Genomic DNA, 24,000 nt, shown 5'->3' with positions numbered 1-24,000 from the left:
GGAGGAACACCATGTACAGAGCACTGGAACCTCAACATGTGGAGGAACACCATGTTCAGAGCACTGGAACCTCAACATGTGGAGGAACACTATGTTCAGAGCACTGGAACCTCAACATGTGGAGGAACACCACGTTCAGAGCACTGGAACCTCAACATGTGGAGGAACACCATTTTCAGAGCACTGGAACCTCAACATGTGGAGGAACATTATGTTCAGAGCACTGGAACCTCAACATGTGGAGGAACGTTATGTTCAGAGCACTGGAACCTCAACATGTGGAGGAACACCATGTTCACAGCACTGGAACCTCAACATGTGGAGGAACACCATGTTCAGAGCACTGGAACCTCAACATGTGGAGGAACATTATGTTCAGAGCACTGGAACCTCAACATGTGGAGGAACACCATGTTCAGAGCACTGGAACCTCAACATGTGGAGGAACACCATGTTCAGAGCACTGGAAACTCAACATGTGGAGGAACATTATGTTCAGAGCACTGGAACCTCAACATGTGGAGGAACACCATGTTCAGAGCACTGGAACCTCAACATGTGGAGGAACATTATGTTCAGAGCACTGGAACCTCAACATGTGGAGGAACATTATGTTCAGAGCACTGGAACCTCAACATGTGGAGGAACACCATGTTCAGAGCACTGGAACCTCAACATGTGGAGGAACATTATGTTCAGAGCACTGGAACCTCAACATGTGGAGGAACACCATGTTCAGAGCACTGGAACCTCAACATGTGGAGGAACATTATGTTCAGAGCACTGGAACCTCAACATGTGGAGGAACATTATGTTCAGAGCACTGGAACCTCAACATGTGGAGGAACATTATGTTCAGGGCACTGGAACCTCAACATGTGGAGGAACATTATGTTCAGAGCACTGGAACCTCAACATGTGGAGGAACACCATGTTCAGAGCACTGGAACCTCAACATGTGGAGGAACACCATTTTCAGAGCACTGGAACCTCAACATGTGGAGGAACATTATGTTCAGAGCATTAGAACCTCAACATATGGAGGAACATTATGTTCAGAGCACTGGAACCTCAACATGTGGAGGAACACCATGTTCAGAGCACTGGAACCTCAACATGTGGAGGAACGTTATGTTCAGGGCACTGGAACCTCAACATATGGAGGAACATTATGTTCAGAGCACTAGAACCTCAACATGTGGAGGAACACCATGTTCAGAGCACTGGAACCTCAACATGTGGATGAACGTTATGTTCAGAGCACTGGAACCTCAACATGTGGATGAACGTTATGTTCAGGGCACTGGAACCTCAACATATGGAGGAACATTATGTTCAGAGCACTGGAACCTCAACATGTGGAGGAACACCATGTTCAGAGCACTGGAACCTCAACATGTGGAGGAACACCATGTACAGAGCACTGGAACCTCAACATGTGGAGGAACACCATGTTCAGAGCACTGGAACCTCAACATGTGGAGGAACACTATGTTCAGAGCACTGGAACCTCAACATGTGGAGGAACACCACGTTCAGAGCACTGGAACCTCAACATGTGGAGGAACACCATTTTCAGAGCACTGGAACCTCAACATGTGGAGGAACATTATGTTCAGAGCACTGGAACCTCAACATGTGGAGGAACGTTATGTTCAGAGCACTGGAACCTCAACATGTGGATGAACGTTATGTTTAGGGCACTGGAACCTCAACATATGGAGGACATTATGTTCAGAGCACTAGAACCTCAACATGTGGAGGAACACCATGTTCAGAGCACTGGAACCTCAACATGTGGAGGAACACCATGTTCAGAGCACTGGAACCTCAACATGTGGAGGAACACCATGTTCAGAGCACTGGAACCTCAACCTGTGGAGGAACACCATGTTCAGAGCACTGGAACCTCAACATGTGGAGGAACATTATGTTCAGCCATGAGTCCAGATTCTGCCTACGGCACTTGGATCGTAGGGTCACAGTGTGGAGAACACGTGGAGAACCTTTGCTGATTGCTGCACTGATAGAGTACCATCTTTTGGTGGAGGCAGTGTGATGGTGTGGGGGCAATCTCAATGCAGAGAGATATCGAGATAACATTCTGAAAGCATTGGCATCCCCGAATCTCAACAGTCTGGGATCAAACTCCTCCTCCAAGAGGACAACGCTCGCCCCCACAGAGCGTTGTCAGACACTTCCTCGAGAATTTGCGACTGGAGAGGATGGAATGGCCCCCTGCCACCACGTTGGCTGACAGATGACAAATGTTGGTTGAAGAATGGGATGCCATCCCACAGCAGTGTGTGAGCCGGCTGGTGACCAGCATGAGGAGGAGAGGCTGTTGTGGCTGTGTTTGTTTCTTCCACACGCTACTGAGGCTCCTGGTTAAATGAATACATTGTTCATAAATAAATTGTTGCCAATATGTCTTGATTCATCAGACTTTAATCATCCAATCCACCAAACAAGAGTCAACAGAAAAAAAAGCTGTTTGGCATTGGCAGAGGAGATTTGTCCCATACTCACATACTCAGCTGCTCATCCCACAAATGTTCCTCATAAATGTGGCACCATGGTAAATAAACAGGCTTTACAACGTTATAAGATGTATTGTGAAGAAGCATTGTTACAACAAAGAAATAATCTACCAAACACAGATTTCCTTACTTTTTGTGTTACGTTTATTTAAGTCGGGAACATCCACACGAATGGATTCAACTCGGTCAAATCTACGCCTCAAGTTTCATTTGGATTGTTTGCAGATCATCAAGAGACCGAGCAGTAGAGAAGATTACCATAAGATTCAAAAACACAAGATTATAAAAGGCATAATATCTTACTGTTTTGCTAAAACACATGTAAAAGTATTAATAATATGGCCGTTATGGCTGTAATCATTAGATACCAACTAAATGTAAAACTTTAAAATGGCTAAACTACACTACATGATTAAAGTGCTTATATGGTTAAGATTTAATATTCAAGGCATGAATTATTAGCAAAGTGAACTAAGTGCTACGTAAAAATGTTTTATTTGATTTTGTTCTTATTCTCCTCCTCCCAAAGCTTTTATAGCAGGCATACTGAGGAACACAATGCCTATTTGCTGTTTTATGACCTTTTAAGTGTCACACTATTATTTCCTGTTGATGACAACAATCTAAGAGAAGCAACTCTGGAAACCAAATATTGTAAAATACAGACACAGATTATTTTCTTGAATTTGAAGAGGATCTTAGAGCCAGTGTTTCCCTCCGGTTCCTCTGCAGTTGCAATGCATTATGGTTATTGCAGATTTTGTCTGGAGGCTGATGGAGCTAAAATGAAACCATATTTATAAAGCTGGTACAACAACAACTCTTCAGTCTGTTACTGCCGTCGTTCAGTCGTTTTTTGTTGAAATGGGAATGTTCAAGCCGATGCTCTGGGGCGTTTGAGATGCAGCCATGTCTGCTGTGACACACACAGTCCTGAGGCTGGGGTGGACACCTCGAATCAGGCTGGCGGTGTTTGTGATCAGTCTTCCCGTCTGATCTCAGTCCAAATGTTTCTCAGCGCACAGGATCTGACAGTACATCAGCATGGAGAAAACCAGGGCCAGGATCTGAGAGAGGAGAGTTCAAACCTGTTATAGATCCCGTTCACTGAGGTCACCAACAGACAAGACGTGTTGTCCCCACGGCAACTCTAACAACATGACAGTGGGATAAAGTGAAGCCAAATCACAGGCTACTGCCGTTCTGCATTTTTCTGTTTTGAGAATCAGTTTCCTGTAAATAAAATCTACAGTTTTTGTTTAACCCTGGAATGAAGAGGATTTGGGGGTATTTTCCAGCTCTGAGAAGTGTCTTTAAAGATGTGGAGGGGAAAAGAGCTCACACAGGTTTATAGGTCTTCACTGACACAATCTACATGGTATAGTTTGCCATATTTAAATGATGTTAAACATGTAACAAAATCTTCCGTCAAAACGTGGCAATGTGTAATGTTGCTATTTATTTATTTATTAACAAAGCAAACTCTGTAACTTGTGCAGAATCTGAGCTGTGCTGTGACTGGAGTATATACCATTCCTTTAACATACATATAGAGATCATGAGTAAACATGTGTACTCATGATAAGTACCTGCAGAACACCGATACACACTCCAAACACCAGGACGGAGGGAATGTTATCCAGCAGCCACTTCCGGGCCTTCTGGTAGCACGGCTGCAACGAGAGACCGGAAACACAAGAAATATAATAAGATTAATAAAGAAGAGGTATAGAGACAAATTAAAAATAATAATTACAACTAATCTTAGAAATCATAAAGCCTCACTGTGAGACTCAGTCCGGTAGCTGTACATGGAGAGCACAGATAATAATGCTGATAGAGTTCCATAACAGACACATACTAAATGACAGAAAACACACTGGGGTAGACCGCCTCAGACGCTGAAGTACAGAGTTTTTCAGATAAGTATAACAACTTTTGTCATCTTCTCTGGCCTGCATTCCTTCAACCAAACATTGTAGACTGCGTTGGACGTGGCACAGCTGTAACTTCTGTAAACACAGCAACAATGCTTGACTCCTTTGGAAGATAAAACATACATGATCAACAGTAAAAAGTTGGCGCCTCAACGTTGACCTTATTAAAATAAACTCCTAACTCCTAACTGGAGTTGTGACTGTTCTTGGATGAGTCATTATCCCGGCAATTTGTCAATGAGAACAATCCTATCAAAACCAAACAGTCAAAAATATGAACACAGAAACAAAGTATAGAAAACTGCTTTGAACTGCTTGTAACGGTGGGGTCAATGATGGAATATAGAGTAATAATAAGACTAACAAACACACTGTTCCTTTGTCCTGCAGCGTACAACACATTTAATATTTCTGGTTGTCTCAAACGGAATGTGGATTTCTTCCAGATGCGTGACGGTGTCTGAAACGTTCCCTCATGAAGAATGCAAGGATCATATTGAGAAGTTTTTTTAAATAATCAACCTGCACTTCTGTAAAGCTAAAATCAACATCACTTTGTCTCTGTCCCTTTGTCCTTGCTGCTTATCTGCTGGTTCTGGGTTTCGTTGAACATTTAACTTTGAAGAGTTCATACAGAACATTTGGAAGATTTTTACGAAACAAAATCGTATTGTGTTTTATTTGTGTACACATTCAGATAAAAATAAGAACCTAAGCGTCAGTGAAGCAATGGTTAAGGAGCCACTCTGAGCTGCTGATGCTCATATGACAGAATACATCATTAATACAGCATCATACTCTTAAACCAACCACTATTAGTGTTTCATTTGAATCCGCTGATATCTGTACTGCACCTAAATATTCATAAAATGGATATCGGCCTTGATTTGAGGCCCGACCCACTGGTACCTGGAGGATACTCATCGATGGAGTCTGGATGCTCTGTGAATAATAATAATTAATACCTCTTTCATGACCCCCAAGGACACCGTTCAATTAGTTAACTATTTGAAGAGGTAAAAGCAACAGAACATGATAAAAACACAAACATACCATCATGAAGAAGACAATTAAAGTGGACACAAATGATAGGGACAGGTTATTCAGGGGAAACAGAAGTGAGTGAAGTTACTGTAAGACCCCCCCCCCCCCCCCATAAACTGCAGCTGAGCAGATACCCACCTCAGTCCACCCATCCACACACTGCTCTATCCCCACAGAGCAGCAGGAGGTGGGCAGCGTTCCATTCAGCACATCATACCAGTCTGTTTTGCCGGTGACTCCACAGCATTTGAACTGCGAGAGGAGAGAGTGGGTCAGAATATCAAAATATACCTCTCAACCACATAGCTCATATTAACATATTGTCAGTACTCAGGTGACATCCCTTCTCTACAATCCCAATTATTTCACTGGTAAGTTAAACATCCAGCAGGTCCAGGCTACACACAGTCAGAGCTGTGACGGAAGGATCACCACATCACAGCGGACAGCCTGTGGAAATGTGACCAAAGGGAGCTTCCTCACACATGTATTGTTTAAATACACATGTTATATGAATCTACAGTCACTACACTGAGCTTGCAGTGAACAGGAGCTGAAGGCAGACGCCTGCTCTTATTTTAAAATGTACTGCTGCACTGTGTTAGAAGCATAGTTCTCCCTTAAAGCTGGACGCTGTGACAGATTCTCCAGTGAAATCAGTTAGTGTTGTATGCAGCCTGTATAGTCTCGCAACATGAGATGTCATGAGTGTCTGCTTTACTCACCATTTTCTGGACATTATCCCAGGATTTTTTCAGTCCAGGCTCTGATTTATAAATCATCATACCTTCTTTCAGTTCATCTTGTGCTTTGGAATCCAGCTTACAAGAAGAGAGAAGAAAGAAAGACGCACAGTTATTCATCTAAAAAGATCTACAGTATACTAGAAACTGAGGCCCTAAACTTCTCGTGAAAACAAATGGGGCGAAGCCTCCGAGCTAGTTCAGGCAGTCAACTCGAGCACTTATGCTGCATTCATAACGCCCCTTGCCACTCTGCAACCAACCAAACAGAGTCTCCTTAATATGTTGCTCTATTTAACCTGCCAGTTCTCTCTCCATGCATTGCTTGCTGCTTCTATTGCCGCAGCTACCTTTACGTCGCTGCTGCTTGCCTGCTGTGTTCACTTGCTATTGCTGCGTTCATGTTCCTGCTGCTGTGTTTCATGTTGCTGCTGCTCGCCTGCCGGTGCTGTCCTTGCAAATGTCTATTGCAATAGTCTATTGCAGGGGTTTTCAAAGTGTGGGTAGGTGAGCCTCCCCTCAGAGAACATAAGAACAGCCGCCCCCCCCCCTCCCAATTATTATTGCTGTTATTATTATTATTATTATTATTATTATTGTTGTTGTTGCTATAATGCAGGGGTATTCAATTGCATTTTAAAGAGGTCCAGTAAGAGAAAATGTAATTAAATGCTCTGTTTTCGTTGTCTACCTTCCGCCATTTGAAATTACTCCGACTGTTTCTCTCCTCTTGTCGTGTCTCTGTGTGTGTTTGAATCTATCGTGCTGACTGCACCGATTTGATTGGCTGAGTAACGTCACCTCCTTAAAACATTAAACAATAACTTTTTTAAACCTTTTTATTTTTATGTTTTAAACATATTGTATAAAACTCCCCCACTACTTGGACTATTCCTTGCACCCCTCTAGAATAAGCCCGAATGGTCTCAACCATATTGCATCAGTAACGTGCACTTGTTATTATAACAATATCGCAAGGACGCTGGTAGCGATCGGAAAATTGAGTGTTGTTCAGTTTGTGTGTTGTGGAACATGCGTGTCCGTGCATGAAAATATACCACACACCCAATTACAATTGCATGTTCAATTCAAACCCTGGAAGTTAATACAGTTGTTAAAGTTGGAACAGCCTGTGGACAGCCGTTCTTCCTTGCATGTTAGTCGCCTACACCTTCTTACAGAGGACAGGCACATCCATACTTGTCAACCTTGAGACCTCAGAAATCGAGAGCATTTCAAAATGCAAAATGGGGGGGGTGCTAGTGGATCGCTGTTAGATTAACATTAACATGCTTGTTTTAGTTCTAAGTGCAATGCCTTGCGGCCTGTTGTACCATCCTTGACGGAGCATATGTGTGGGCAGGAAAGGAGTGAGCAGAGAGTAGAGTAGTTGTCGATGTTTGTTCTGTTTTCTGTGACTATCTGCCTCACCCTCTCAGACTTTCAGTTGCGCGCGGTACTAAAGAGACATATTACCATGGAAACCAAACAATGGTGTAGCTGTATTAAAGTCAGAGTGGAAACAGTCCTGAGTTGATCTGATTTTGTCAGAAATCGGGAGAAATGCGGGAGAAATATGACCCCGGGAGGAAACCGGGAGAGGGCAATGAAATCGGGAGTCTCCCGCGAAAATCGGGAGGGTTGACAAGTATGGGCACATCTAGCTGCAGCACGACCCGTATATTTCCGCACGCCGTGTTCTCAAGACATATATTTTTTAACATTTTCAACATGGTGGGTAAATCCTTATAGGCTCCCGGCAACACACTGAACGTCAACTTTGCCTCCTTATTACACTCACCCCTACTTTAGTGGGAACAATGAGTCTTTGATGCACACAGGAATAAACGCAGATCATCCTCTGGCTGCAGCCTTGACCGGTACTTGCTTTTGATCAAAGTCAATGTGGAAAACCTGCACTCACACAGGTAGGTGGAGGGGAAAGGAATGAGCACTTTTACAGCCTTTTTGGCGAGGTGGGGGAACCGACTGTCCACAGACAGCCACAAGTGGGCAAGTGTCACTTTACTCGTCTTTTTCTCTTTCTTTTGTGTCTCACGCTGCGCCTCCCCTGAAGCTCTCTAGCGCCCCCCAAGGGAGGCGCGCCTCACACTTTGAAAACCGCTGGTCTATTGCAATCTCCGACTCTGGAACCGAATCATGATACGCAAGAAGCCGTAAGAAATGCCTCATTCCCGAAACACAGGCTAGCACAGAGCATGGTTCAGACGCCGCTGGAACGAGCCACAGCTCCCGCACGACACACATCCCGGTGTCCCTTCCGTCCTCATCTGGAGTAGCTTTTAATATCCTTTGGGCCAGAGGAAGTCCCGAGTTCTACGCCAGCTCCGGTAACGACCCCTCTCTTGTGTGTCAGCAAGAGTCGCACTGTCTCTCGGTTGGCGGGTATTTAAACACCAAAAAAGGCAGGAGCAAGTTGACTCCGCCATTCCCAAGTACCTGCCATCCTGTTATACCTTCTTGAAGTTAAATAAGCGCTTGAAGCCTTTAATTCCACGATATATTCCCGTGAACAAACTCGATTACCTCTGCCTGCAATGTAAACAAATGTTTCTACTTCCGCGTTCAACCACGTTGTGCCATTGATGTCACACCCCCGAGGATTCTGGGAATTGGAGTCCCAGATCCAGCCAAGAGTTCTAGGTTCCTGCCCCCTGCAGCAGCAATTCCTTAGGAATCGCATCTAGCAGGTATATAATAATATTCTGCATAAGCAATGGTTTTTATGGAAATAAAAGTAAGTCATATTTGAGGCAATTATACAGAAGTTGTAAGTGTATAAGTATTTATAATATTATAAATTAATACATTTCCGGTGAATATGAAGGGAAGCTCGATACATTTTTGACCTTCATTTTAGACTTCGATCTCTTCTACAGTGTCTCTTCTATGAATACCATGAATCATTCTCTGCCAAGCGGCCATGTACATTTAATCGAAGATGTATATCTGTAGGATTCTGTTATTGCACACCAGGTGGTTGCTGGGTTAGATTATATTTATTTCATTATAGTATATTCCCCTCATAGCTGCATGCTTGGGGGGGTAAGCTCATTGTCGCTGCTTCAAGACTAGATACAGCATTCTCGATAGGTAGTATATTCCCCTCAAAGTCGCTGTGCTTTTCGGGGTGTTCCCAGGCCTACACATAGCAGTTTCATTATAGGTAGCATATATAGGTAGTACAGGGCTCTCAAGTTTTGAACAGAGTTCAGAGTGAGATTTTGGTACTCCAACTTCTGGCTCCACTCAAAGTTTCCGTGAAGCCCTCTGTACCGCGAATGTCGACGGGGGGGGGGGGGGGGGGGGGGGGGTGTGCTAGTGGAGTATGAAGCCCTCTGTATCGCGAATACCAACGGGGGGGGGGGGGGGGGCTACTGGAGTATGAAGCCCTCTGTATCGCGAATGTCAATGGGAGCTAGTGGAGTGCACGCGTCTCAAACAAGCCTAGTTTGTTTACAAAATTGCGGCGCAACTTGGTGGGCGGTACGGTACCCTGGAAAGAAATCTCTGCGTGAGAAATACAAGGTGTGGCGTGTGAGCGTGTGAATGGAGTGAAATGTGTGTGTCTCACGCCAAATGCGTGAGACTTGAGAGCTCTGTAGTATATTCCCCTCAAAGCCGCTGTGCTGGGGGGGAATGGCTCTTCAGGGGCTGTACCCGGGCCTTCACATAGCAGTCATTAGGTAGTATATTCCCCTTAAAGCCGCCGGGCTTAAGGGGGATGGCTTTCGGGGCGTTCCCGGGCCTTCACATAGCAGTCTCGCTAGGTAGTATATTCCCCTTAAAGCCACTGTGCTTAGGGGGAATGGCCACGTGGCAGTTCGCCAGGCACTCTACTTATCAGATTTACATTACCAGCGTCAGGCTCGGGCTACACAGTTTTGGCGGATAGTATTGTTAAATATGTTCTTTATTCTCGCGTCCAGGAGAGAAGCTTTAAAATGAGACTAAATGGAGTCTCTGAAAAGATTCAAATGGGATACTTTAATTAAAAAAGGCGCGGTAGTGTTACAGACAGAATATTGTTCCGTCAGACAAACAGCTGTGGTCCGGTTCTCCTGAGCAAGAAGAAGACACCGGATCTCTCCTCCGGCGCTGCTATATATATATCCTCTGCTGGCTCCTCCCCGCCAGCCGGCTCACCTCGTCTCCAATGTCCGTTATTGCATTTAAACAGAGGATAGGTTCTTTTCACATTCAATATATGCTTAACACGCCGTTTCTCCTCATATTCTCTTTCATCACTTTTCATTTAACACATTCTAAACGCTGTAATCAATACTTCTCGGCTCGTTTGGTTGCCGGTCATTCCGGATGTTGTCACATGCTACTCGTCTGTAAACAATAATGTATTCAAATAAACTGTACCTTCATTTAATATTCAGCATGGTAATATCTCGACATCTATCGTTGTAGTGTTAAATCAGTAGGTTTCGGTTTTCACCACACCAAGTCATTTCACTCCTCAATTCACCTCTTTAGGAAATCGTATATTAACCACATGCTACATGCTAACCGTAGATGAAGGATTTTCAGAATAAAAGCTTAACTGCTTGTGCACAAGAATTTCTGGTTTTTCAGTATAAAAGAGCGTTTGAACTGACGGTATGTTTAAGCTACATTATACCATCAAAACATTGATTTTAATTTCTAACAGTCCCTCCTTACACACCTAAAAGGTGTGTATAATACTGAAATCAATGAGTTCTTCATCTGAACTTTGCATATTACATATCTCATATTAACAAACATACAATCAAATGGAATGGTTTCACAGCCGGCTTTACAAAAATACAAAATAAATTCTTGTCTGTGTTCAAACATAAAAGTTGTCCCTTGTGCATAACTTCTAGTGTTTACATTCAATATCATTCTTCAAAATAGCAGCAATGGCTTGGTATCAGAACATTTCTTCCTCCCTCCTTTCACAGAAACCGTTCTCATACCACACTCAGTGTTAAGGCACTTGTTTTTACAAAGTGAAAAGAAACAAACCATTTTAGAATAGCAATGATTTATACAACATGAAATCTACCATATTAGAATAGTATAAAGTAATAAAGTCAAATAAAATGGACTATCTTAGAATAGTGTAAAATTAATTGGAATAATAAAAATATTAAAAATATGCTATCTTGGAATAGTATGAAGTAAATTGAAATGGATTCACTCCATTTTAATTTTGCTCACTTCTTCACATGATTTCATCATTTAAAGAATCACATCGGCTGGACATTCATTGATCAATCTCATCTCCGAACATCCATATCATTTAAACTAACTCATCATTGTCATCCACATCTGTATACGGGGTGGGTCGTCTTGTTCTGCTAGCATTTGTAACCGTCTCCTCCTGAGAAATTTACCCTCCCTCCTTTCATACCATTTAAGGTATGAAAGTAATATGTTCTCTAGAGGGGGCCGTTGTGCGTTCTACTCTGGGGTACGGCATTCTAGACAGTCATTTCTGGGAGAAGATTTTGGTCAGTTACAACAGTTGTAGAGTTTCATCACTTAAAGGTTCCTACTCATTACCTTTGGGTGGTCTGTTCTAATGCAGTGATAAAGTCCCTGAAATGGTGTGAAAACCGGTGGAATATCAATAACTCATTATACTAATTTATTTTCAATTATGGTCTACTTAAATAACTATGCTAACCCCTTTTACAGTGTGTGGAACCTTGGGTGCCCGAGCATGTGATAATTACTCCCTCCTTTAACAAGGATTTTAAAAACAGAAGTCATTTCATTAATGGTTTGTAGTTTAATTCAGGAATTTACACCTATGGCAGATATGTTTCTCCTTTAAATAACATCTCTAAACGTCAGGTCATCTGGTGAATGGATGACCTTTAGGAGCTGGTGGCGCTTGTCTTTTAAAACTCATACTCTGGTGCCGTGCGCTCCCTCTGAAGCTGCAAGTAAGATTTAAAACATCTGCAGGGTGGGTTGAGCGACCCCTTCTCCCTAAACGATGTTTGTTGTAACAAATATGTACCATCACAATGAGTGATCCAAGGCCCCGCATGTATTACTCCCAACTACATTAGTTTTTTTTTTTAATTAAACTTTGCTTTCGCTCTTTGCCCAGTGTCATTTTAAAACTCTACATCTTGGACGAAAAACAAATGTTATTTCCACCTTAATCTTCCCTCCTGAGGTAATAACCATGCTACAATGGAGAAATCAATACTCTAGATTGGAACAATATCTTTGGCTTGGTACTAGCTCTACCTTTAACATTTTCCATACAAATAAAGATTTGTCTGCTTTTATAGAGTGGTTACTAAAACCATCCCTTTAAACTGTAGGTCTATACTGTAACAAATTAAATCTTCCCCAAATTCACACATGAATAAAAAAACTCTTAAAGAATAATTTGTTCATATGATGAAAAGATTGAATAATATGTTCTACCCTCAGTGTGTTTTTAGGGTTATTTAATAGTTTCCTCTTTTTTCTTTATAAATTCACCAATTGATTAATTCATGGCTGATAAATCTTTTTCTTTACGTATTTCTCGTTGGTGAATAAGTGTGTTTATGTGTAAACTCACTCACTCCCGTTTTCCTTCTCTCCCCCTCTGGTTGTCGCCACGACCCCCTCACATTCTGCCGGACCATGCCAACTCCTCCGTTCTTTCCTCTCCTCCGTCCACCTTCTCCTCAGTCCATCCGCTCTTGGATCCTTCCGCTGTAACTCTTCTCAGTGTCCCATCTGCTTTGCTTTTCATCTCCTCCTTTACAGTCTCTACTTTGTTGCATGGAGGGCGTATTCCGCTCTCATGTCCCACACTCTGCTCTTGTGCCCAAATCTTGTGGCTCAGCTTGGAACTTCATGTCCTGTGGGGGACCGATGAGAGTGTGCCTTTTTATGTCACCTGGTTTTGGTTCTTGGTGCCTCAGGTGGAGATGGTTCTGGATGCAGCGTTGGAGTTGTTGGTTCAGCTCTGGTTCTCTGTCTGTTCTATGGAGGAGGAGGAGTCTTCCGTGGTGAGGTCTTTTGTCTGCTTGGACGATGGGGTCGTAGCGTTCTGACAGGTGGAGAGAGAGAGATCTCGGGAGGCATTACGTATAGTTAAATTCTAACACACTGAGGCAAAATAAATCCAACCTTTTCCACTCTATTTTCCTAACCATACTATCCATCTTAGTTGTTAAATGCCATCTAAACACAATTCATGTCTACTAATAATTTTACCATATCCCTAAACATTGCCTTCACCCACTGTAACATGTTTATTCCAATTAACTCTTTCAGGAAACCATTTTCTTCCATACATTTAAATACCTAGATGTTTCAAGCACCACATATTTCACACACTATAAAAGAACGTCTCCATATTTTCTCCATCACTTTAAATCTCACTGTTATTTAGAACCGTAGTAACTTTTGTGACTGGACATATCTGCAATGTCGCCACTATCTGCTGGGGAATCTTGTTCATAGAGTTTGTACGTACAACGCTGTACTTGTGGGTTAGTAGCCTGTGTCTAACAATCATTTTCAATAATTGTGCTCAGGTCACCGATCGGTTGTTCATAGCTTAACAGGGGGTGTTTCTGGTACAGACTAAAACATGGATCCAGTGTATTTAGAGATTCCCCTAATCTGTAAATCCCCATCACTTACATATCCCAATCACTTAAACCCATCTCATCATTTGATACAAGAACTGCATATAAGGGGGTGAATCATCTTGATTATAACCGCCTCTTGTTTGGGACCGAGTATTTCTAACTCCTCCTCTTGTTGCTCAGCTGATCTTTTGGCTCTGGGGATAAGTGAAAGTCTCTGAAACCCAGCTGGAGTCTTGTTAGTGATGTGGGCATTCTATGAGTGAACTAATGGATCCATGCCTTACATAATATTGTACTCCCCTTCCAACCAGAAAGGTGCCAAGTGTAATGAGCACAATCAACAATGCTATTCTGACTCTTATCCCTAGGGGACCCCACAATTGGTTTGGCTTTGTTCTCATCATCTCTATTTTAAACCTGGTTGTGTCCGTTACAGAATTTAAATAATGAGTACAAAAATAACATAACAAATTGGACTCTTTTTACAGATGTAAAACAAAAAATAGGTATTCACATTAATGTACAATCTATAAAAATCTATAGACAATTTGTCTTTTGAGCTGTTTCTATCTTTATCTTATTTCTATTTATTGTTTTGTTCCAGCTCTGCCAAATCAGTCCTAACTCCCAATAATGTTCTGGAAGTCGCCAGTGAAGGGTGACAATGTGTGAGGTGGTGTCAATTTGCTCCTTTTTCTTTACCTTTAAACCGGAGCGCGTGTGAAGTTTGTTACAACCTTTCACGCTTCCGTCCACCGGGGATCAGCCCACTGTCTTTTGTGAACTTTCACCCTCACCCAATCACCTGGCCGAACAGGAGTCTCTTCTGGTGTCTCGTCTGGTATCTCTGTAGTTTTCCTAGCCTGTGTAGACAAAACTTGCATAATATTACTCAGAGTTCTGACATATTCATCCACTTCTATTTGTCTAATATCTAAAACTGGACCACTCCCTCCTTGGAGAAGGCCCGAGCTTCGGCATACCTCTTGTTGACTACATGTTATTATTTATTAACTACAACGTCACTGAAATCAACATATCTGTATAATCATGACACTCCCTCCTTTGAGCATAAAATGCTCAATTAATATTGCAATGATTACCCTATTCTGTACAGGACATGTAAAACTCATAACGTTGCATTAAATAAATATAACTTCTCCGTGTACCCACAAGGGGTACAAAAATATCGTATGATTTATGGTTTTCTGATGGTATAAATGCATATTCACTATAAAAAAAATCAGCAATTAGCACTTCTAATAGTTTACTTGTTTCAATAATGGCTTTTGTAATGGTATTATGCGTCATCGTTGCTGCAAAAAACAATACCCCTGGTGTCGCTAATGCGTCTCAATAACTCTAGGATTAGAGGATTGGTTGACACTGCTGAACTAACATATGATAAAATAATATTTCTCCAAACTGGAGGGAAAATATGAACTATTCTCTCAGAGAGTGACCTGCATGAAGGGCTGGTGCCCCTCACTCAAATGAGATATTGCCTTACGCACAACACCACAAATCAGTAAAGTTACTCAAGAATAAATAAATAAAGACTGATTCTTGAAACTGTTAAAGCATTGGATCTGATTTTTACCCTTTCCTTGATATCTGCAGTTGAGCCTGGCCCTGCATCTAGTCTCAACTTAGTTTGTTTTGGTGACATGTTCTCTAATTATTTATTAACCTATCAAAGATGAAGCACTAATCTTCTGACTAGCACCTTCGTTGCTGTTCGTTTTTTTTTTTTTTTTTTGCTCAAAGTTTTATTATTTTTATAGATTTTTTTTTTTTTTTAAGTTTAAGGTAAAATATTAATAAAGTTAATTAATATATAAAAAATATGCAAAATTAAAATATGAAATGTTAAAATAAAGTTGTACCGTGTATGGTTTTGACTTTGAAATATGAATTTGGTTCAAAATCACAATGTTATGGTGTTTCCGCTATTTGGGTAATAATTCTGTACTACCACCAGAGTGCGCTATTTTAAATTCCAGCTTAATCCACTAGGGAATAGCTGTTTCAAAACTGACTCGTTTTTGACAAAGGAGAAACGTAGTTTCCTCAAAAATATCTTTAAAATAGGAATTTACACTATGGTTAAACAACACAACACATAACCGCCAAAACACATTTGCAAAGAAGAATATTCACAATGTTATGGTGTTTCCGCTATTTGGGTAATAATTCTGTACTACCACCAGAGTGCGCTATTTTAAATTCCAGCTTAATCCACTAGGGAATAGCTGTTTCAAAACTGACTCGTTTTTGACAAAGGAGAAACGTAGTTTCCTCAAAAATATCTTTAAAATAGGAATTTACACTATGGTTAAACAACACAACACATAACCGCCAATACACATTTGCAAAGAAGAATATTCACAAAACCGCCAATACACATTTGCAAAGAAGAATATTCACAAAACCGCCAATACACATTTGCCAGCAGAAGTACTTCCAATAGTTCTAACTCTAACAAGAAGTATGATGTTCTTTAGAAGATGGAATGCCCAGCCTCAGTGTGTTAAAGCAAACAGAGTACTTCAATTAGCATTTCATGAAATGGTGACTGCCGTGGCTCACCGTGAACATGAGGTCAAGACAAAATGGCAACTGGTTTTCCAACCTTTGACCTGAAGAACAAAGGGATTTGAGAAAACACCTGGAGTTGAAATTGGTGAGGTGATATTTTGTCTAGTAAATTCAACACACAACACTGTAGTTTAAAATAACATTTCCATTTAGTTTACAATGATAAATGGGCCTCATACCCTTACGTCATAGCCCTCTACCCATGTACGTAAATGTTTTGACTTTAAGAGCCAGTATGGTCATTTCTTCTGTTTAAACACGCTATTTATGGGACAAATAGGACGCTAAGCAAACACAATTAGAAGAATATCGTCTATCTAACGCACGAATGTCGCACTTCCTGCCGTAATCCACAACGCAATGTCTTGAAAAACAGAATGGTGTAACCACTGAGAGCTTCAAACTACTCAGGCCTTTTCCTTGAAATAGGACTTTTTTAAAACAGCCTCACGCTGTTGTTACACAAAACACTCACTCCAATAACCTTAGCTTCAAACTTTGGCTGTGTCTTTCCCTCAAGCAGTCCCGACTGCTTAATGGCCTAAAACCATTCACGTAAAACGTAAAACGCCACAAAAGACACATATAGTGATTGGCCTCTAGCCGACATGTACTAACAGACAAACGAATAGCATGCAGGGTTAAATAGAAAAAAAGAAATTGAACTCACCCTGCCTGTAACAAAGCAACGCCACGTGGTAGGCTACCAATATTTATCAATTTAGGCTTGTTTTAACTTAAATTGCACAGCTATTTTCAGGATCCGCTGGCCGCCGTCAAACACACAGAACTAACATTGTCCTACATTAACTATTGAAGAATTCGATATAACAGGTTTCTCCATACCTAGTTGATTTGAGCTCTCTGTGTGCTGAACGGATGCCAGCGGGTCCAGCAAGCAGCCTGCTGTAGTCTCTCCCGGTTTTGCGAGATCCTGGGCTAGCTCGCCAATTGTTAAATATGTTCTTTATTCTCGCGTCCAGGAGAGAAGCTTTAAAATGAGACTAAATGGAGTCTCTGAAAAGATTCAAATGGGATACTTTAATTAAAAAAGGCGCGGTAGTGTTACAGACAGAATATTGTTCCGTCAGACAAACAGCTGTGGTCCGGTTCTCCTGAGCAAGAAGAAGACACCGGATCTCTCCTCCGGCGCTGCTATATATATATCCTCTGCTGGCTCCTCCCCGCCAGCCGGCTCACCTCGTCTCCAATGTCCGTTATTGCATTTAAACAGAGGATAGGTTCTTTTCACATTCAATATATGCTTAACACGCCGTTTCTCCTCATATTCTCTTTCATCACTTTTCATTTAACACATTCTAAACGCTGTAATCAATACTCTAAACAATACTTCTCGGCTCGTTTGGTTGCCGGTCATTCCGGATGTTGTCACATGCTACTCGTCTGTAAACAATAATGTATTCAAATAAACTGTACCTTCATTTAATATTCAGCATGGTAATATCTCGACATCTATCGTTGTAGTGTTAAATCAGTAGGTTTCGGTTTTCACCACACCAAGTCATTTCGCTCCTCAATTCACCTCTTTAGGAAATCGTATATTAACCACATGCTACATGCTAACCGTAGATGAAGGATTTTCAGAATAAAAGCTTAACTGCTTGTGCACAAGAATTTCTGGTTTTTCAGTATAAAAGAGCGTTTGAACTGACGGTATGTTTAAGCTACATTATACCATCAAAACATTGATTTTAATTTCTAACAGTATCTAATCTCCACGCAGTTTTGGGGGTTAGTTATTTGATCATCACTCATCGTGCTATGTATATCTATGGAGTGATGATGCCCGAGCCTAGTCGCCAAACTCAACTATATGCTGCTTCTAATAAACATGTTAAAGAAACACGTGAGTTGTCTGACTGAAATGGGGAGAAGCCTCCGAGCTAGTTCAGGCAGTCAACTTGAGCACTTATGCTGCATTCATACATAACGCCCCTTGCCACTCTGCAACCAACCAAACAGAGTCTCCTTAATATGTCGCTCTATTTAACCTGCCAGTTCTCTCTCCATGCATTGCTTGCTGCTTCTATTGCCGCAGCTACCTTTACGTCGCTGCTGTTTGCCTGCCCCACCACCACAGCTTCCACCTGTAGGCTTGGGGGTTAGTTATTTGATCATCACTCATCGTGCTATGTATATCTATGGAGTGATGATGCCCTAGCCTAGTCGCCAAACTCAACTATATGCTGCTTCTAATAAACATGTTAAAGAAACACGTGAGTTGTCTGACTGAATTAGTATGTAGTGTCTCTACTTTAAAGAGGCCTCTCCTGCTGATGTTCAGGTGTATATCAGTATGTAGTGTCTCTACTTTAAAGAGTCCTCTCCTGCTGATGTTCAGGTGTATATCAGTATGTAGTGTCTCTACTTTAAAGAGTCCTCTCCTGCTGATGTTCAGGTGTATATCAGTATGTAGTGTCTCTTCTTTAAAGAGTCCTCTCCAGCTGATGTTCAGGTGTATATCAGTATATAGTGTCTCTTCTTTAAAGAGTCCTCTCCAGCTGATGTTCAGGTGTATATCAGTATGTAGTGTCTCTACTTGAAAGAGTCCTCTCCTGCTGATGTTCAGGTGTATATCAGTATGTAGTGTCTCTACTTTAAAGAGTCCTCTCCTGCTGATGTTCAGGTGTATATCAGTATGTAGTGTCTCTACTTTAAAGAGTCCCCTCCTGCTGATGTTCAGGTGTATATCAGTATGTAGTGTCTCTTCTTTAAAGAGTCTTCTCCAGCTGATGTTCAGGTGTATATCAGTATGTAGTGTCTCTACTTTAAAGAGTCCTCTCCTGCTGATGTTCAGGTGTATATCAGTATGTAGTGTCTCTTCTTTCAAGAGTCCTCTCCAGCTGATGTTCAGGTGTATATCAGTATGTAGTGTCTCTACTTGAAAGAGTCCTCTCCTGCTGATGTTCAGGTGTATATCAGTATGTAGTGTCTCTACTTTAAAGAGTCCTCTCCTGCTGATGTTCAGGTGTATATCAGTATGTAGTGTCTCTACTTTAAAGAGTCCTCTCCAGCTGATGTTCAGGTGTATATCAGTATGTAATGTCTCTCCTGGGACATGTCTCCATACTTTCGTGTTCAAAAAGCACCTCTTTTCACCCTCTGTCTGAAACCAGTGTGTGTGTTCAATGTAAAAGTGGAGCTTACCTGGTCGTGGAAGATGTGAATAACCAAGGCCAGGGTCACCTCTGTCAGGACCAGGAGCAGGAGGATCACAAAGAACTGCAGAGGAGAGGAGAGAGGAGATGAGGAGAGGAGAGGGGAGGGGAGAGGAGAGGAGGAGAGGGGAGGGGAGAGGTGAGGAGAAAGGAGAGGGGAGAGAGGAGAGGCTTTAGAGCTGCAGATTATCCCTACTGCTGATATTGAATTGAGATCACTTTATCACGTATCATTCAGTATCTCCCTGCCCCCCCTCCTGTGGCCCCTCACCATGAACAGCAGGCAGCGCTGCTCCTTCAGGGCCCCCAGACATCCCAGGAAGCCCGTCACCATGGTGATGCCGCCGGCGACCAGCAGCAGGTTGGCAGCAGAGAGGGAGGGGAAGGAGAGGGGGAGGGAGGAGAACTCTGCCTGGGTGAAGGACAGCCACACTCCAATGCCAAACAGCCCGCAGCCTCCAAGCTTCACAACACATGGGAATGCAGATTAACCACAATGCATTGCTCCAAACCTGGGATATCCCACATCGTGAGCAACATAATGGAGTGACTCTGACTGTGTGTGACAGTTAGAGTTAAACAGAAGCTCTGTGGACAGAGCACACTGTGGACAGAGTGGACAGAGCTCTGTGGACAGAGTGGACAGAGCACTGAGGACAGAGTGGACAGAGCACACTGAGGACAGAGTGGACAGAGCACACTATGGACAGAGCACACTATGGACAGAGTGGACAGAGCACTGAGGACAGAGTAGACAGAGCACATACTGACCCAGAAGATGAGGTTGAAGACAAACATCAGATATTTGACGCAGCACAAACAGCTCCGAGACACTGACATCCTGCAGAGACAGAAGAGAAAGAAGAGACAGAAGACACAGAGCAGAGTTACAGCAGCATGTCCACAGCCTGCTGCTGTGCTCTCAGGTTACCAAGGTTACATCATGAGGACTGAGCAACACTGTGTGTGGTCATATTGTGTTGTGAGAGTTGGTGTACAATGAACATTGTGTTAAGGTACAATTCTGAAAGGCTCTTTCATTAAATAACAAATGATGGACGTGTGTTATGATATTTGTGTTGTGATTGATCTGTTAACTGTTCATCTAAATGACAAGGGGCTCCTCTGAGTCTCCTCAAACACCGTCTCACACCCAGGACCCTGATGAAGACACAACTGTATAAAGATAGTTACTGCCCAGCTTGCTGGGTAATTAAGGTTGATGTGAGAAGGGTGAGATTCTGAGTTGTGTGCACCTTCTTCAGAAGTAGAAGTACTCAGATCTTGTACTTGAGTAAAAGTAAAATTACTGTGTAATACTCTGTTTCAGTAAAAGTACTGCATTCAAAAGGTTACTCAAGTAAAAGTAGAAAGTATTCACATCAAAATATAATGAAAGTAGCGACAGTGAAAGTATTCATTGTGCAGATTGGTCCATTTCAGAATAATATATACGATATGTTTTATAATGATTGATCATTAAAGTGTTCTCAAAGCCGGTAAAGGTGCAGCTAGTCTGAATGACTTTGTATACTGCAGGGTAGCTTGTGAATTTATTCCAGGTGGAACTAAAGTCTGATTTAACACTTGATTATACATTTCACATCATTCATCCAGATCTGTGAAGTAACTAAAGGTATTAAATACATGTAGTGGAGTAAAAGTACACCATGTACCTCTGAACTGTAGTGGAGGAAAAGTACACCCTTGTTCTGGGGTAAAAGTACAGAGTAGCATAAAATGGATATACTCAAGTTAAGTACAAGTACATTACATCACATTACATCCAGCTGAGGCTTTTATCCAAAGCGACTTACAATAAGTACATTCGCCCAACAAGATACAAACTTGAAGAAAACAGAATCATATAAGTACATCAGGTTTCATAGAGCTAAAACATTTCAAGTGCTACTCAACTGGCTTTAGATAAGCCAGTCCTTTATTAGTATACAGTATAAGTGCTTTGTTAGTCATTCTATTGCTCGAAGTGGAGTCGAAAGAGATGAGTTTTCAGTCTGCGCCAGAAGATGTGTAAGCCTTCTGCTGTATTAATTTGTGTTGACTATTTACCCCAGTAATTGTGTCTTGTTTGCCCCTCTTTAGTTGCTGAGAGCCAAAGGTGTGGTGCTGGTGTCCCCGGTGGTGGCTTCCCCCTTTGTGTGTCGTGCTGTGCTCCCCCCTGATTTGTGTTCCTTCGTGTGAGTGTGTAGTGATCACGGGTGCCTTAATTGAGTTTGTTGAGATCCCTCTCACCCCTCGTCACCTCCATCCAATGGTAAGCCTCAGCATCCCTGAATTAAGATGTCCCCCTTTATTTCCAGTGTGTATGTTGTTCTTAATGTGTTTTTAATGATATTTTATTTTTAATACATGAAATAAAACATTTGATGAAATGGAACCACGTCTCCTGGCCCTCAGTATTACAAACCTGAGTGCCTCATTGGTACTTTGAATAATTATCTCCTTGCAATTCCCAAGGTGGCGTTGTCTGGCTTTAGGTTAAATAGGATTTCAAACAAACACTCCCACGTGCCGCCAAATTTACAAGGGCTTTTTATTCGTGTCTGTATTGTTAACCAAGTTTTGAAAAAATAATCTTCAGTAATTTTATTTAAAACACTGTGAATGTGCATGTGTGTTTGTGTGTTAGTGGGTATGTGACCATGTTCACAGTGAAAATCTGATTAGTTTGTCACTAAGTGGCTCTCACTACTGACCCCAAACAGGAAGTCAGACTGCTAACAGGAAGGAAGCTCCCTCCTCTCCTCAGCAGACCAGCAGATCTAATAATACAGCGCAAGGCATTTCCCATGACTGCAGCACTCTCTCATAGAGAACCACGCTCCGCAAACAGGCCGTATGTGAGGCTCACAAAGTCTACAGGTCTGTGCTGTGGAGGACGTCCTTTCTGGTTCCTGTGCCTCCGACGCTGTGTCCCAGTGCTACAAGGACTTTTTACTTATATATTTGTTTGCTTTATTCTCATATTGTGCAGCTGTCACCAACCTAAAGGATGTTGATTTAACAGGCTCTTCTGTTTCCAGTGGGAATCAGACTGTCAGAAACCCTTCATTTTTACTCATGCACATGTGCGTGTAGATTTGGCAGCCTAATGTGAAATCTATACATATTTACAAATGTCAATCAAAATGACTTTACCTGAAGATGAGTTTTAATCCTTTAAAATCCTGTCTGTGTCCCACTCCTCCTCAGCGCCTGGTTTGGTCTGTAACTCCTTCTCTTTTCCTCTCTCCTCTGCATGTGTCTGTGAACCAGCGAGGGTTTCCTTCTTCTCTTCCTCTGGATTGTTATTAACTGGCAGGTTGTGATTTCCAGCTTTTCCCGATGAAAAGTCTTCTACACAATTTTAAATCATTTAGAATGTTTTTTTTTTTTCTGTCTGAAAAAGTCTACTTTGTGAACAGATCTGCGTCTCTGCCCTGTCTTTCCCTCTCTTCCACCTTAATTATTTCCAGATGTGTGTGTCGCTGCCCGCCCCCCGTTGTGTTCCTCCCTTTCCTGTTTCTTCTCTTGTTACCTCCTCCATCTCCAGCCTCTAAACCCCAGCTTGTCTAACTTAGCCAATTCTTTCTCTCTATGTTCAGGAAATAGGACTCTATGTCCTTCTTCCTCTGTCTTCTTTGAGGTTCTCTTCTTTACAGGCTCACTGACACAGCTGCACACACACTTCCTCTCTGAACAAATGTTACACATACTTCACAATACTGGTGAACATTTCTAAATTAAAGGGTTGTATTTAGAGATTTACATTAGTCAAATAACCACTGCTGTATATTGTGAATGAATATCAACTTGCATACATTAGAGCATTTGTTCCTTTTTAGATGGTTGTAAAATAATGTATACATCTCAGAATGATAGCCGTCTCATTGGTCAGTTGCAGCTTAAGTGTTTTCAAAACGGTTATTAAGTTATATAACATGTTGTTATGTAACATTTTTACACTGTAGTATTTACTGTTTGGTCCATCTGACTAGAATGGTAGGGATTTCAGTTGGAGGAGGCACAGACATACAGAGCTGTATCACTCCACCTACCAAAGCACACAAAGAATCTGGGTAAAAAGAATATGGTTCTAGTTCTAACACATTTACAGGAGCCTACATCTCAGATTTGCAATTTTAGATGCAAGTTGGGTTATGGTATGGAGGTGATGGGCAACTGACTGTACTGAGTCCAGGCAGCCAGACGTGGATTTGCGGTTGCCATTTTTCTACTCACATGGTGCATTCAAGTTTACTCAAATGAACAACAGGCACACTTTTTAGCAAAATTATAAGCATAAGCTACATCACTTTGCATGAAGTAGCCTAGCAGCTGGCATACTTATGGTG

The 24,000-nt window shown here is 41.9% G+C and overlaps 1 protein-coding gene across 1 annotated transcript; it reads right to left on the bottom strand.

Moving 5' to 3' along the window:
- Positions 1-2,428: 2,428 nt before the first annotated feature.
- tspan4b (tetraspanin 4b) lies at positions 2,429-23,108 on the bottom strand. Its single transcript, XM_079646979.1, has 8 exons — positions 22,805-23,108; positions 20,417-20,486; positions 19,917-20,108; positions 19,635-19,709; positions 6,247-6,342; positions 5,660-5,773; positions 4,130-4,213; positions 2,429-3,607 (listed from the first exon to the last, which is right to left on the bottom strand). The coding sequence occupies exons 2-8, from the start codon at positions 20,483-20,485 to the stop codon at positions 3,539-3,541; spliced, it is 699 nt and encodes a 232-aa protein (XP_079503105.1). The 5' UTR covers position 20,486; positions 22,805-23,108; the 3' UTR covers positions 2,429-3,538.
- Positions 23,109-24,000: the final 892 nt, after the last annotated feature.

This window comes from Notothenia rossii (genome assembly GCF_949606895.1).
Source record: "Notothenia rossii genome assembly, chromosome: 8".
In the NCBI taxonomy this organism is placed as follows: Eukaryota; Metazoa; Chordata; class Actinopteri; order Perciformes; family Nototheniidae; genus Notothenia; species Notothenia rossii.
The sequence above is the reverse complement of the archived record's forward strand: the minus strand, read 5'-3'. Positions and strand labels throughout refer to the sequence as shown.